This window comes from Natator depressus, chromosome 2, assembly GCF_965152275.1.
Source record: "Natator depressus isolate rNatDep1 chromosome 2, rNatDep2.hap1, whole genome shotgun sequence".
NCBI lineage: Eukaryota > Metazoa > Chordata > Testudines > Cheloniidae > Natator > Natator depressus.
Window position 1 is genome coordinate 68,725,170 of NC_134235.1, and position 15,997 is coordinate 68,741,166.

The window sequence follows — 15,997 nt, forward strand, 5'->3', positions numbered from 1 at the left end:
TTTTGATGTTCTTTATTAAAAATTGCAGTTGTAGTGGTCCCCTCTAAGGCCCTAGCATCAGTGGGGCGATTCTTTCAGCACAGAGTGAATTAAGGTTACAGGTTCAGTCTTGAATCTGGATTTCCTGCATCTTCCTCATTTTGACAATTACTGTTTCTTCTGAATTTTACAATGATTTCTAATATTCTTTCCTGAACACTTTCTATATGGTTTATCAGTTTCCTATATACTTCATTAAAATCAAAGTAATCTATTTTTATATGCAGCACTGGAAAAAGGACTAGTTTGTTTTTGTTAGTAATTAAAATAAGTAAGTTGTTTTTACAGGTGGAAAAAAAAGTGTTCATCACTAACAACTAGTTTTCCTCTGAATTATCTAAACATTACAATTAGCATTAAAATGGGAGAGTATAATTTAAAAAAAACTTCAAAACAACACCACAGTTTTTATTATGTAGATCTTTGACACTGTCAACGTACGGTTGCCTTACTTATCTTTCACTGACAGAGGCTATAGCTAATAAATTATTATTGGAGAGCATGTTCCCATGTTAGATAAGAAATGAATATAGTGTCCAAAAGTTGGGTCCAAATTTAGTGAAAAATGTATCAGTGTTTCTCAGAAAAAGCACTCATTTTAAGCAGTCAGTAGTTTTGTTTTTCTTTAAAGTCTAATGCAAAGTTCGGGGGGAGGGCATGCAGGGAGGGAAACTACTATGAAGTTGAAGAAGGAAAGTAATTGTGTTTCTATCCATATTTCTTCTCTTCTCCCTCTCCCACCCCTGCTAAAATAATCTTTCTTAACCATTCTTCCGATTGTCCCCCCCCCTACTTTTTAAATGCTTTCTGTGGTTCTCCCTTTTCCATAATGTCTAATTCTTGTTCTTCCCCATTAAGGTGCTTCACATCTCTACCTGTACCTGCTTCTTTGCTTGTATTTTATCAAGTTGCCTGTTCCTCCTCTCTCCACCAGTGATATCAGACTTGTCCACCTACTTGTTCACTCTTCCCATGAGCATCTTTGTACATTCTTCATCTTCTCATAGATGGAATGTTTTCTTCAAACTAATCTATAAAGCCACTAGACTCTCCTATTCCTTTTAAGTACCCTTTTTACCACCAGGTTTACAGGAAATTGGAATCTAAACTCCCAAGAAATTTTGCGGTGACCTGGGGAGTGATTTTGAGTCTTACTTTCAGGTACTTTTGGTAGTCTCTTTTTTCCCCCTTATTTATCTCTTAAAACAAATTCAAATTAATTATAAATAACACATTAAAGGGGGATTGTGAAATGACATTTCTTTCCTTTGGTTAGGTAAGTATTGTTTTATTAACCAGTATATTTCCTTTTCCAATGATTAGTGTTGGTAGTGTTACTAAGAATATGTTCCATGAATGGTTTCCATACGATTGAAAATGAATCTACAGTAAAACCTCACTAATATGCATAACTTATCATTTTACCCCAAAAAACTGACTGGCTTTCTCAGTCTCCAACAAAACTGCGCAGCAAAGTATTTTAGTAAAGTCTGCAGCTAAGTGACTTATATTTTGGGGAAAAAAAAAAAATTAGTACCCACTAGTACACAGTGGGTACTGTTAAATAGTTGGAAAACCATTTAACTAAAAGCTCAGGACTCCGAGCTTCAGCCGCCAGGCATCCAGGCTCTGACCAGCCCTTCCTCCCTTTCAGGAACAGAAAGAACATAGACCACCAGGAGCCATATATTTACAAGGCAGAGATCTCCCCTGCCCATTCAGGGCATAAATCACTCAAACACATACACACCACAGAAATGAGGATCTCTCAAAATATCCTAGGTCTCATTTTTTCTCTCTCCTCACCTCCACCGGTCCCGTAGTGGCTTCTAGCCCCTCAAATTAATCTCAGGAGGGTTATTTTGTTTTTTGGGGGTAGGTAGAAAAAATTCCAGTAGGGCTTCGTGTCCCAAATGTTAAGGTGGAGAGAGAGAGAATCCCCATGGCCCAAGCAAATTTCTCAGAACAGCGGAGGACACAAGAGGTTCTCTTTTCCTTGTGCAAATAATTCAGTCAAGAATCTGAGACCAACGGGCTGCAAAGGAAAATAGAATATCCAAGTCAACATTGATCCTCTTTCCCTGATTCCAATCTAGCCATGAACGGTCATCAAAGAAAATTAGGAAACATTTTGTTCTTCTTGACCGTTTGAGACAGTATGTTACAATGTGATAGTCACAACTGACAGAGTTAAAAAAGCAGGAAACAAAAAAAGTACCCTACTGCTTAAATAATTCCTTTCAAAATGTAAATGAGACAGGGCCCTTCATTCAAGGATTTTATTCAAGAGGAATGGAATAACCCTCCTAACATGGGAAATCCTTAGCAAAAGGACCATAACATTTTACAAAGTTAGGGAACCCAACACTTTTACCCAAGGTTGGAGTGATGGTAGCTGCCTTTGCAAGAGAGATGGTGATCCTGATCAAGTGGGGCTTGCTTCCATCAACACAAAATTAGTGGGTGTCCATAAGACATCCCATCCTGGGTGAAGCTATATATAAGAGAGCTACAGATATTTTTATTGAGCATCTGGAACCACTCACCAGGTATGGCATGATGTCAAGTTTCATCCCTCAAGTAATTCTCCATTAGAATGATGGACAGTGATGTAGAATGTATTGACAGGCTCCCCAGTTCAGCTAACGAATCCTTGAGTGCTGTGCTGGTACAAGCCTCTCTGAATGGAAAGCACACCCACATCATCTTATAGCCCAGAGTAATAAGACTTTTCAAAACAGCAAGATTGGTTTTTCAAAAATAGGATTAGCCTCTTGTTTTACACGCTGTCACAACAGCACCTTTTGAAGCATAATCTCTGTCTATAAAGACCTGTTAATTAGTCTCTATCATCTCTTTTATAGTCTTAGTCTCAAACTGGTGATTCTCTAAATTCTGGGATGCTGTTGTGTTTGTTCGATGAAAAAATGATGATCAGGATGCCAGAATAATTCCTAACACAGTTGGATTCTACTTTCTGTATTTCTCAGGAAATTCTTTTCTTCCACCTACTCAAACACTCAACATTCCACAGAGTACAGACTTTAACATAAATTTAGATGTGCTTGCAGCATTCCGAAGTATATTCCAAGAACATGCAATCAATCTTGAAGTCAACATCTATAGTCATCTCTTTTTGCCAGATGCGCCCAGGCCTCTGAGCATCTAAAGCTACTCTGGACAGGTGGAGAAAAAAAAATTATATCGTCGAATCATGTAAACCATCTGACATGCTAGTTACTGAGGGATTTAGAGTTCATTCCACATCTTCTATTATACCATCTTGGGGGAAAAAATGTCTTTGCAGGTGTTTGTTAAGATCTTTTTCAAAGACTGCAAAATGGACTACTTGGTACCTTTTGGTAGGAAGATGCTGCCAGAACCAGTTCCCAGTGAATGTATAGATCAAGGTACTTCTAATCTGTATTAACTCCCCCCCCCCCTTCTTGCTACTATGTTGTTTTGCTCATTACTCTCCATACCTTGGGTTATGTTAGGATTCAGAATCTTAAAATTTAGTGTCTGATAATTCCAGAAAGAAAGTTAACATCTCACACAATCTGACCTGCCCATATTGTCTTCATATTGGGAGCCAGGAAGTGATTCTATTGAGCAGTCCTCTCTCCTTATGGGTGAAAATGTTAGTTTTAATTATAATTGGTTTTATTTCTTACTAATTTGTCTTTCTACAGCTCTGGAAGAGTTATAGCATATAGAAATGAGTTCTAGCATGTAGAAATGAGGGGCTTTGCTTTGGGCTGGACTTCTCTAGAATCTCTTAGAAGCCTTTGAGATCCACATAGACCAAGACACAACACTACCCATTAGTGACTGACAGAAGTTAAACCCAGAAAGGAAATTCCTGGGTACTAAATTTTCCATTTAACTTGAACACACCATAATAACTAAGAAATGGTAATGGAAAACTAAGAAATGGTAATGCTGGTGCATATACCAAGAAAAAACAGCAAGGTAGCTATATTGATTCTTGCATCATGAGAAGGACAGCAGCATGTGGTATTTGCCATTAAAATGGACAATTTTGCATTCAAGTATATTTGAGTATTTCAAACAATAACCTCAAATTTTATATGATTTTTGTTATATATTTCTTTTTAAATAGCACAAATAAAACAGGACATACAGCCGTAAAACAGTAACTTTCAGTAGATAAACATTTTGGAAAAGAGAAAACTGCATTATTTCATATTTTCTTAACCTCTCAAATGTTTTTCTTTTGTCCTTAGTGAAAACATCCAGATGTTGTCTGAAGAAAAACAGAGGATAATGTTGTTAGAAAGAGTGAGTAGATTCTCTTCTATTATATTCATTCAGCAACTTAATGGTGTGTAAAGTGCTTTGAAGCTGACTAGTACATGCGTAAAGTTATGATGGAGTAAATGATTATTAAATTCTGGTGCACATGAGTATTTGCAAAGGAAAGTGCTTTATCCATTGTGACAAAGTTCCTGCTCTACCTTGGTGGGTCTTGCGCTTATTGGCGAATTTGCTCACCTTGGAGCTTCACGGCAGCCCTCAGCTTGGCCATTTTTCTGAACCCACAGTCCAGGTCGACTCCTCCTGTGTCTAACCAGGAGTTGGGAGGATTTGCGGGGAACCCAAGCCCACCCTCTACTCCGGGTTCCAGCCCAGGGCCCTATGGAATGCAGCTGTCTAGAGTGCCTCCTGGAACAGCTGTGCGACAGCTACAACTCCTTGGGCTACTTCCCCATGGCCTCCTCCCAACAACCTTCTTTATCCTCACCACAGGACCTTCCTCCTGGTGTCTGATAATGCTTGTACACCTCAGTCCTCCAACAGTCCACGTTCTCACTCTCAGCTCCTAGTGCCTCTTACTCCCAGCTCCTTACACGCACCACAAACTGAAGTGAGCTCCTTTTTAAACCCAGGTGCCCTGATTAGCCTGCCTTAATTGATTCTAAGAGCTTCTTGATTAGAACACCTGCAGCCAATCAGCCTGTCTTAATTGTCTCCAGAAGGTTCCTGATTGTTCTGGAACCTTGCCTGTTACCTTACCCAGGGAAAAGGGATCTACTTAGCCTGGGGCTAATATATCTGCCTTCTAATACTCTCCTATAGCCATCTGGCCCGACCCTGTCACAGTACCTTCACCAAACTTAAATCCGTGGGTAAAGATTGAATTTTCTGGTGACTGTCAATTAAATCTGTTCCGTATTTTATGAGTTACAATTAAAGACATTTTTCTCCAAAAAAAAAAAAAAAAAAAAAAAAAACCTTGCCTGTTACCTTACCCAGGGAAAAGGGATCTACTTAGCCTGGGGCTAATATATCTGCCTTCTATTACTCTCCTATAGCCATCTGGCCTGACCCTGTCACACCATGGAATAATGGGATTGATTTTCATTTACATTAAGACTAATTCACACTATTCTCTTAGTGTACAGGATCTGAAAGTGAGTCTATATATAATTTATTCCGTCTTTAAGGACCACTTACACTTTACGTAACATGTAAAGCAGGCTTTATATGAATGTTCACTGTTTTGTTTGTTTTTATAGCAGAAAATTAACCAAGAAATTAACCAGTGGGAACATCTGGGTTTCCTAGAGAATAATGGATCTTTATAGTAGTAATAAAGGAAATAATTCAGAGATTAAATAAATTCCATGCAAGTTATTGCAGACCAATTTTTCTTTTCACATATCAATCTAAGACATATTTACTGTTTTCAAAACAAGGCAATTAAAACACTGAGACATGAAGTATGAGAAATGCTTGAAACTAATTTCAGAAGAAACAAAGTAAAAGGATTTCATCCACTTCTCTAGCACTGTGTTAATTTATATCATCTTAATTAAAAGTCTAATGTACTATAACCTTGGTGTGACAGTTCTTTAAAAAACAAAAATAAAAAACTGACAGTAGAACAGTAAGTGTTTCTTATAATGCAGTCCAATTATTTTGTGTGTTTTTTTTTAAATGCAGTGTTTTAGTCTAGAATTTCAGTTCACAGATCAGGAAATTAGATTATTTTCCCTTTGTAAGTCATTCTTCTGTGTGTTGTATTTTGTATTCGAGTACTGCTTTGAACTGATTTCTCACTGATTGGACTGTGTCGGTGAAGTCACAACTGTGTAGCTACTCTCACTGGTGAACTGGGAACATCATCAAAAATATCTGCTGTTTTTAATTGATTAGGTTTTTTTTCTTTAAAGTATAAGTCTGAAAGGTTCCTATTTCCTTTTTTTGTCTCCAGTCCCATTCCAGCTGCCTTCCTTTCTCTTCTTCAGGCTTCGTTTTTACTTCACTTAAAATTCTATTTTGAGCTTCACACCAGCTTCTAGTTCAGTAGAATCAATCAGATTATCTCTGTTTCATGGTTAAACTGTAGTAAGAGCAGGGATATGACACTTCCCCCAGTAGCTTGACAGTGGGCTCAGCAGCATCATGGTGGCTGCCAGGTTTTTTCAACCTTTAAATGTCTGTACCCTTTTGTTTATGAGGAGATTATAAACTAGGGGTGGCCAACCTGTGGCCCCGGAGCCACATGTGGCTCTTCAGAAGTTAATATGCGGCTCCTTGTATAGGCACCAACTCTGGGGCTGGAGCTACAGGCGCCAACTTTCCAATGTGCTGCGGGGTGCTCACTGCTCAACCCCTGGCTCTGCCACAGGCCCTGCCCCCCATTCCACCCCTCCCCTGAGCCTGCCATGCCCTCGCTCCTCCCCCTCCCTCCCCAGAGCCTCCTGCATGCCATGAAACAGCTGATTGGGAGGTGTGGGGAGGGAGGGAGAGGCGCTGATCGGCAGGGCTGCCAGTGGGCAGAAGGCACTGGGAGTGGGGAGCTGATGGGGGGCTGCTGATGTATTACTGTGGCTCTTTGGCAAGGTACATTGGTAAATTCTGGCTCCTTCTCAGGCTCAAGTTGGCCACTCCTGTTATAAACGTTTTCTTAAAATTCTGAAACCTACAACAAAAAGTTTGTTCATGGACAGTGCAGTGTTCAACTATTTGGTATTTATTACAGGTTTATGCTATATAATGAACATAAATATTAAACTGGTTATTCATTTTAGATTACTGTCTCCTACAGACACTACAACTTAAAGAAGAGGAAAATAAGCGATTAAATCAAAGATTGGTAAGTACATTAAATATTTGTGCACTTGTCCATAAAATACTTTTTTAAAAAATAAACAAGAATTTTAAAAATGTAAACTCTAGTAATTCTCTGCACACCTTAGAGTTTTACATGCAAAGTAGAACAAAGCAAGGAAAAGAAAAAAATGGCAATCAGGAGTAATCTAATTCCATATAAGATGTTATTTCGTTGTTGGGGCAAGGGCATTTTTTTCCATAGAAGAAAACTTGGAGGCAGCGGGGTGAGGGGAAAGCAAAGGGAGACTTTTACTCTCACAAAGCATACAAGCCAAACCAGTCTTTTGAAAAGACCAGGCAAAAGCATTAACTCCAAGGGTCACATGTTTAATAAGGTAAACTTGCAAAAATGCATGCACACATGCACATCAGGCATTTGTACAACTAATAGCCATTTAATAGTTACCTTTTGAAAAAAAATGATTCAGATGGCTTATGGACTATATTAGCTTTTTAAAAAATAAATAAATTTACTCAAAAGGGAGATTAGAGCCATGTGAGGGAATGGAAATGAGACAGGAGACATAACAGCTTGCCATATAATTCAGATGGAACATGTGGGTAAGTCAGACTGCAACCCACATGAATTATATGGGGGTTAAGGTGACCAGATAGCAAGGGTGAAAAATCGGGACCGTAGGTGAGGGGTAATAGGCATCTATATAAGACAAAGCCCCAAATATTGTGATTGTCCTTATAAAATCAGGACCTCTGGTCACCCTAATGGGGGCATGCAATTCAAACAACTGTTCAGATTTCAGTTTAGGAGAGTAGGTGAAAAAAAGTGCTCAAGTTGGGGTAAGTACCACAAGAAGATGGGAGGTTGGTCTTGGGTGCTTGACAAGGTTAGAGAACATTGGCCTAAAGAAGCAAGACAGATTTTAAGTACGTGATTTCTCGTGGAGGAAGATTGTCTTTCTGAATTTCCTGGTTACTATCTGGCAACAAAATAAAGCAGTGCAAATTGAGACAAATCTTCATAATTTTGGAGTTTGCAGAATATATATTTAAATCTGCTTCATATCAAGCATTCAGAGTCCACTGTGTGATTTCCCCTTCCAAAGCAGAATGAGGATCTGCCTGTACCTACATCTTTCATTTCCTGGCTACTGGAGAGGGAAAGACAGTCCCCAGGGGACCATGCTCAGATATCCATAGTGAAGTGGAAGCTTAAATTGCGGTTTCTTAAATTATTTTTTCTTAGTTGTAGGGGGGAGAGAGGAGAATTTGGTTGGGTAACTTGAATTCTTTAATTCTGGTGAGCTTACTCAAGTTCATGAGTTCTTCAGCAACAACAAAAATGTCCCAGTCTGTACTTGATGACATATAGTTGTTTCTATATGACTTAAATTTCTCTTGTATAGCTATATTTAAACTTTTTTGTTGCAAGCAATTGCATAATACACCTCATTCTTTTTCTTGTGAGTTCAATTGATATTAATTATAGCATATGGCAAGAACTAGAAACAACGTATAGGAAAAACATCTACATTTAAAAAGGCAGCTGTGATATAGCTGGTTGATAAAACAATGGATATCTTCAGTTTCTTTTCTAATTTACTTTGTCCAGTTATTTACTTTTTCTTTCCTTAAGGCCGAAGAGATTAATGTGTAATTTATTTTGAAGTCTGGATAAATATGTATCATTGGAGCCAGATTACAGCTGGACCTGCATAGGTGCACCAGACGGGGACAGGGTAGAACTGTGGCTGAATAGTGGAGTCATTGCTCTTTGCTAATGCCATCAGTGGAACTAGCTTCCTTAGTGGGACAAAGAGGTGCAGAGTGAGGACACAGCTGGCTGGGCTAGAAAGGAGTAGATGCTGCACTTCTTTGAAAGGATAGTGATGCTGTTGCTCCACTGTTACACAGCCTCTCCGCCTCCTGCCAATGCAAGGCTGTGGTTTAAAGACACAATCCAGCCATCAAGATTGGGAATATCTTCACAAATGATGTATGAACTGAAATACATTACTCTGGGTTTGTGAAGTACTATGCACCTTTGTGGTCTGATGTAACCAATTGCTGGTAATTATGGTATACTTTGCCGATCTAAATTCCTCACACATTGTAGAGAGTATTTTTTTCTAATTTTTGCCCCCTTTAAAAAAAAAAAAGTCTTGATTATACATCCTAATGTGTATTACCTATTGTGTTACTGAAACACTAAAATTGACTTGTTAGGATAGCAACAATGGTTGGTTCTTCAGGGGCCTCTGTAAATTCTCGCTGTATACTAATGGGATTGATCACGTCTGGAGTTGACTACAGAACTGTATAGAAAAGCAATTCCTACTGGAGGGGTGCAGGAGCTCTCTACTCAGTTACTAGCCTGTCTTTAAAGGGAGCAGTGGGTTTTCCATGGGCTCAAGCATCCAGGGAGTATATCCTAGTGACCCCTCTTCCTGCTTCTGCAGGCTTGTGGGCTTCTGTCCCTTTATATAGTTTTGTTTGCCCCTCCTGACCAAACAGGAGATGGAAGTACAGGACCCTAAAGCTGTGCTGGCAAGTTGGTTATTGCATCATGCGGACACATTGGGAGATCAAAGTTCATATGCTGAAGCTCCCAGAACAACAGAAGGGAGCAATGAAATAGCAGTACGCTCAGTTCTTGAGAGGGGAAAATGCATCTCACTGCCTTTCCTCTTCAACAGCATTATATTCATGTAGACATGGAGGTGCTTTGTGTGATGGGATGACACCTGAGGACATTCCACCAAGAGTTGCTACCACTGTCTTTTGTTGTCTTCAGTAGTTTGAGAACTGAACCTTCTTAACACTTTTGTAACAGTCTGGTAAAGACTGGATTTCAAAGTCATGCCTACTTGTGTCATGATTAAATTACCGTTTCCATCTGAATAGTTTGTTTTAATTAATGCTAGGAACACTCTGGTAAACCAAACCTCAAAACTTCTCATCTGCTAATGTTCATTTCGGCATAAAATAGCAGATGTAAGACTCTTTCACAAGTGCAGAGATCCTCAGGCAAGAAATAGAAAGCTTACTGTGAAATAGCTAATAAAACTTTGGTATGACTTAACTAATGTAGAACTGTGTGTGTGTGTGTGTGTGTGTGTGTTGGGGGCAGGAAGGAAAGATTTAAACAATGTCCCAATATATAAACCGTTTTGTACAGGTGAATCTCTTCAATTTATTAATTGTTCCCCTCATTTCTTTTTTTAAAAAAAACATAATTAGATAATGAAATTTGTTTGCTTCAGAGGAAATTGTCATTTGGAAGTCACTGTGCTAGGGACAAAAAAAAAAAAGCCACTGTTCATAAGGGGTTACTCACTAATGAGTGATCGGATCCCTGATTAGGCAAAATTTAGTCATGCCAGTGTCACATCAAGAAGTGATGTGACACGAAAGCTCATGCTCAAATAAATTGGTTAGTCTCTAAGGTGCCACAAGTCCTCCTTTTCTTTTTGCGAATACAGACTAACACGGCTGTTACTCTGAAACCTATCAAGAAGTGGTAGTTCATTAATTCTTGTTAGAGCTGTACATAAGTTAAAGCCTTGGTTCCTGACCCCATTGCACCTGGGCTTGCTTCTCTACAAATTCTTCTTAGCAGCATGCTTCAGCAGTGAGCTGGAGAGAAGTCCTCTGAACATGAGAAGGAATAATGTTCTTTATGACCTATTCATTTTTTGGCCTCACTGTTGAGATTGCCAGTCTTCGTGCCAATTTGGAAGCTTTTTATGTGGACAGTTGTTTTCTAGGAATTAATGAGACTACAGTAGAACCTCAGAGTGGAATAGAGAGTCTGTAACTCTGAACAAAACATTATCGTTGTTTTTTCAAAAGTTTACAACTGAACATTGGCTTAATACAGCTTTAAACCTTACTATGCAGAAAAATATTCTGCTTTTAACCATCTTAATTTAAATGAAACAAGCACAGAAACCTTGTCAAATCTTTTTTTAAACTTTCCCTTTGGTTTTTTTAGTAGTTTACATTTAACACAGTTGTGACAGCATGGCTAGAAAGGGTTAAAGATCCTGCAAAATAAATAACCCTCAACAGACATGTGGGGAGATAATGTTTGTTTTTTACATATGTATGAGTAGGGTGGACAATGTAATCAACAGTCCCTGTATGCTGTATTCTGATAATTCAGAGGTCAAAAGAACATCCTATCATTTAAATGAATTGTAAACACGGGCTATCTCTGTATTCATCTCTCTTTGAAATGTATAGCAAATAATCTGTGAATGGTGGAGGAACAAGCAAATTGCCTTATGTTAAATCTGTAGCTAAGGTACCGGTGATGGACCTCCTTCATAGTCATGCTAATTTCCTTTTGAACTCCCAACTTGTCAAAAGACATGAAATTGTATAAAAGATCCTTGGGTCCTGATTCTGTCATCTTGGATCTGCTTAAGCTTCATCTGGGGAAGTTTGAGTCGCAAGACTGAGGTCCCAGGTACGCTGGTACGACTTGAATATGTTATTTGGACATTGGACTGTAACCTGTGAACTATTTCTGAAAGAACTCTTTGCAGCTACAAAGCCCACCATCTTTGCTATGAATCTGCACCTCAGTGAATTGAACTCATGTCTATATGTATATTGATCTTTTAACCATACTCTCTTTTGTTTTTTAATAAATTTTAGTTTAATAAGAATTGGCTGTAGTGTGTATTTGGGTAAGATCTGGAATATTCAGTAACCTGGGAGGTAATGACAGGTTTCAGAGTAGTAGCCGTGTTAGTCTGTATTCGCAAAAAGAAAAGGAGTACTTGTGGCACCTTAGAGACTAACAAATTTATTTGAGCATAAGCCTGAATGCCTCTGATGAAGTGAGCTGTAGCTCACGAAAGCTTATGCTCAAATAAATTTGTTAGTCTCTAAGGTGCCACAACTACTCCTTTCTGGGAGGTAATGTGTCCAGTCCTTTGGGATTGGTAGAACCTTTTCTTTTATATGATGAAATAAGATTTTCAGAAAACATCATATTTGACTTAGGTACTGGATGGAGGCCTGAGGCTGGATCACTTTAAGGGAACTGTGTTGTTTGGACTTCTGAGTAACCAGTAAGGTAATAAATAAGCTGTTTTATGCTGTCTTGGTAAATCTAGGTATTGGAATATCCACCAGCTTTTTGGGGATTGTCTGCCCCATTCTTTGCAGTTCACCCTAATTGAGTGACCACAGCTGGCTCCCCACTAGGACCCCGGTCACAGAGGCGTACTCAGCAGGATACACATTACCTTACCACAGGTTAATTGGGTTTTTGGATCAGAACCCCACACTTGTCAAAAAATTAATTTTTATATTGGAGCGTTTAAGGGTTAAAAATCAGTTACAGTGAGTGGTCCATGATCAAAATCCTAACAGAAAAATCCTGGAAGAATTGTGCTCACGGGGGGGGGGGGGTTGTCTTTTAAGAAAAAAGCTCCAGAGCAGGAAATGAAAAATCTGTTAATTGCCAGTGATAAGAAAGCAGACCTAGCGAAAATGCTTGCAGTGAGAAACCAACAGTTTGAACATGAACAAAAAATAGCTGATTGGAAAGAGAAGCTGCTGAAAGAGAACGCCTGTGTTTTGAACATGAACAAAAAATGGCATATATTAGATTGCAGGAATTAAAAGCTAAGGCAAAAGTGGACAGACTTAAGCTCCAACTCGAATGAAGGAACCACAGGAACTGTATCATACTGGAAAGCCAGCTCCTCTCAACAACAAAGATGGGGATAGAATCTATCCAGTTTATAACAATGTTGGTATGTTGTATTTAGGGATTGTCAGTTAATCACAGTTAACTCATGCGATTAAAAAAAATTAATCGCGATAAAAAAATTAATCATGATTAATCACAGTTTTAATCACACTATTAAACAATAGAATACCAATTGAAATTTATGAAATATTTTGGATGTTTTCTACATTTTCATATATATTGTATTCTGTTACAATATCTGTAATTGGAATCAAAGAGTATATTAATCTTTATTACAAATATTTGCACAGTAAAAATGATAAACAAAATAGTATTTTTCAATTCACCTCATAGAAGAACTATAGTACAATCTCTTTGTTGTGAAAGTGCAACTTACAAATGTAGATTTTTGTTTGTTACATAAGTGTACTCAAAAACAAAACAATCTAAAACTTTAGAGCCTACAAGTCCACTCAGTCCTACTTCTTGTTCAGCCAGTCACTAAGACAAACAGGTTTGTTTACATTTATAGGAGATAATGCTGTCCTCTTCTTATTTACAATGTCACCAGAAAGAACAGGCATTTGCATGGCACTTTTGTAGCTGGCATTGCAAGGTATTTACATGTCAGATATGCTAAATATTCGTATTCCCCTTTATGCTTCAGCCACCATTCCAGAGGACATGCTTCCATGTTGATGATGCTTGTTAAAAAAAATAATGCATTAATTAAATTTGTGACTGAATTCCTTGGGGGAGAATTGTGTGTCCCCTGCTCTGTTTTACCTGCGTTCTGCCATGTATTTCATGTTATAGGAGTCTCAGATGATGACCCAGCACTATGGTGTTCATTTTAAGAACACTTTCACTGCAGATTTGACAAAACACAAAGAAGGTACCAATTTGAGATTTCTAAAGATAGCTACAGCACTCGATCCAAGGTTTAAGAATCTGAAGTGCCTTCCAAAATCTGAGAGGGACGAGGTGTGGTGCATGCTTTCAGAGGTCTTAAAAGAACAACACTCCGATGCATAAACTACAGAACCCGAATCATCAAAAAAGAAACAGTCAGCCTTCTGCTGGTGGCATCTGATTCAGATAATGAAGATGAACATGCCTCAGTCCGCACAGCTTTAGATTGTTATCGAGCAGAACCTGTCATCAGCATGGACTCATGTCCCCTGGAATGGTGGTTGAAGCAGGAATATCCTCCAGCTTTTGGGGGATTGACTGCCCCATTCTTTGCAGTTCACCCTAATTGAGTGACCACAGCTGGCTCCCCACTAGAACCCCAGTCACAACAGTACTTGGTTGGGGTGGGGGTTTTTTGGGTGGGGGGGAAGAATCTCTGCTGCCACCTGATTGCGTACTTCTGGTTCCAAATGAGGTGTGCCGTTGACTGGTCAGTTCATAACTCCGGTGTTTGTAACACTGAGGCTCTACTGTATGAGTTATATTTCACATGGGTCACTGAACAGCCATCAGAGGGTAATAATTTTTGGTAACTAGTAAGTTGAATCAGATTTGGAACCTACAGTCTCGTGAAAGGCCTCATATCTTATTACAAATCCCTTAAGACAATCCATACCCCATTGAATTTATTCCTATTACTTGTGACTTAGAACTCTAGAGCTAGTTAACAAGATGACTTTCAGTTCTATGTCCAATTTTGAGCACCATTTCAATGAAAAGTTATTACACAAGGGCCTGAATCAGCACTGCATTAATCTAATTTTACATCAGTGCATCAATAAAGTTAAAAATATCTGTTTGGGAATTGGGAAAGGTGACCAAACACTTGGAGCTAACAGTTTTATTGGGGGGGGGGGTCGGGGGGGGGGAGGAATCCACTTGGTTTAAGGAACTGGTAGCAGTAAAATAGTTGCAAGACAGGTGCTGGAAGAACTAAGGAGTAATATCTATTAGTTACAAAAATAGGAATATTTTGTTGCATTTAGCTACTTTTCCAGATAAATAAAACTTGCATATTTACCTGGCCTTTCTAGCTAGAGTGTTGCAAGTATGAAGTATGCTTGTGAGGTGGAGAAGTCCAGAAGTTACTTGATGATTTAGGTATATTTGTGGATATAAATAAATTCAGATGAATAGAAGTATATGTTAGGAGAACTTGTCATAAACATTGACCCACAGTTTGCTGAGAAATCATGTCATTTATGGAAGTCTAAATTTCACATTATAACCTGTCCGTGATAGCCCTGCAGATGGTGAGGCTGAGAATGAAGGCTGGGCAAGCTGTGAAGTATGTTCTCTAACAAGGATTGAACAGCTGAGGAGACCGTTTCCTTTTCTAGGGAACAAACTAGTGGTCCAATCTAACAAATATAAAATAGGCTGACCAAAAAAGCAAAATATAAATATATAATTCTCTTTTACTGATTGCATGCTGCAAGGGGCTTGCCTGAACTAAATCCTGGTGCTCAGGAGAGATTAAAAATAGATTGACAAATACTTGCTGTTGTACAAGGTGTCTACAGACCTCCTATTCTCACTGCCAAAACAGGGCTGGTTCATTCATGGGACATTTGCAACTCATTCCAGACCCAAGAGAAGGCATTTAATGGTTTACCATTTCACACTTAACTGCCTGGAAGAATTCTAAGATTTGGAAGGTTTGGGTGAGATTCTCACACCTGTTTCCGTCCATGTATGCCAGGTAAAAAAGCCCACCGGGCATTAGTTCCAGCCCCAAAGGAGAATTCCCCCAGTACAGGAACTGAGGCTATGTCTACACTATAACAGCATAACTACGGTGCTGCAGCTGTGCCTCTGGAGCACTGTAGCTGTAGATGTTTCCTACATCGATGAAAGGGGTTTTTCCAATGATGTAGTTAATCCACTTCTCTGAGAAGTGGTAACTAGGTCAACGGAAGATTTCAGTTGCTCTAGCCACCTCTACACCAGAGGTTAGGTCTACCTAACTATTGTGCTCAGGGCACAACATTTTTCACAGCCAAAAGCAACATAACTAGGTTAATCTAATTTTTAAGGGTAGACCAGGCTTGAGTAATACAGCCAGACTATGTTCTCTGAAGGTCTCCTTGCAAGTCCTGGCATAGGGAGACTTGCTGGAGTGGGTTTCTGGGAGTGGAAGGGCATGTCAGGACAGGGCTATAGCATATAGAACTGCAGAGA

General features: G+C 39.0%; 1 protein-coding gene across 3 annotated transcripts in view; it reads left to right on the top strand.

The window, feature by feature from the left end:
- The window catches only part of RB1CC1 (RB1 inducible coiled-coil 1), a 158,558-nt gene that overhangs the window by 119,010 nt on the left and 23,551 nt on the right, over window positions 1–15,997 (top strand). For all 3 annotated transcript variants that reach the window (XM_074944388.1, XM_074944389.1, XM_074944390.1), the window contains 2 exons: window positions 4,287–4,341; window positions 7,115–7,162. In XM_074944388.1, coding sequence (XP_074800489.1) covers window positions 4,287–4,341; window positions 7,115–7,162 — 103 coding nt within the window. The remainder of the gene's footprint in view (window positions 1–4,286; window positions 4,342–7,114; window positions 7,163–15,997) is intronic.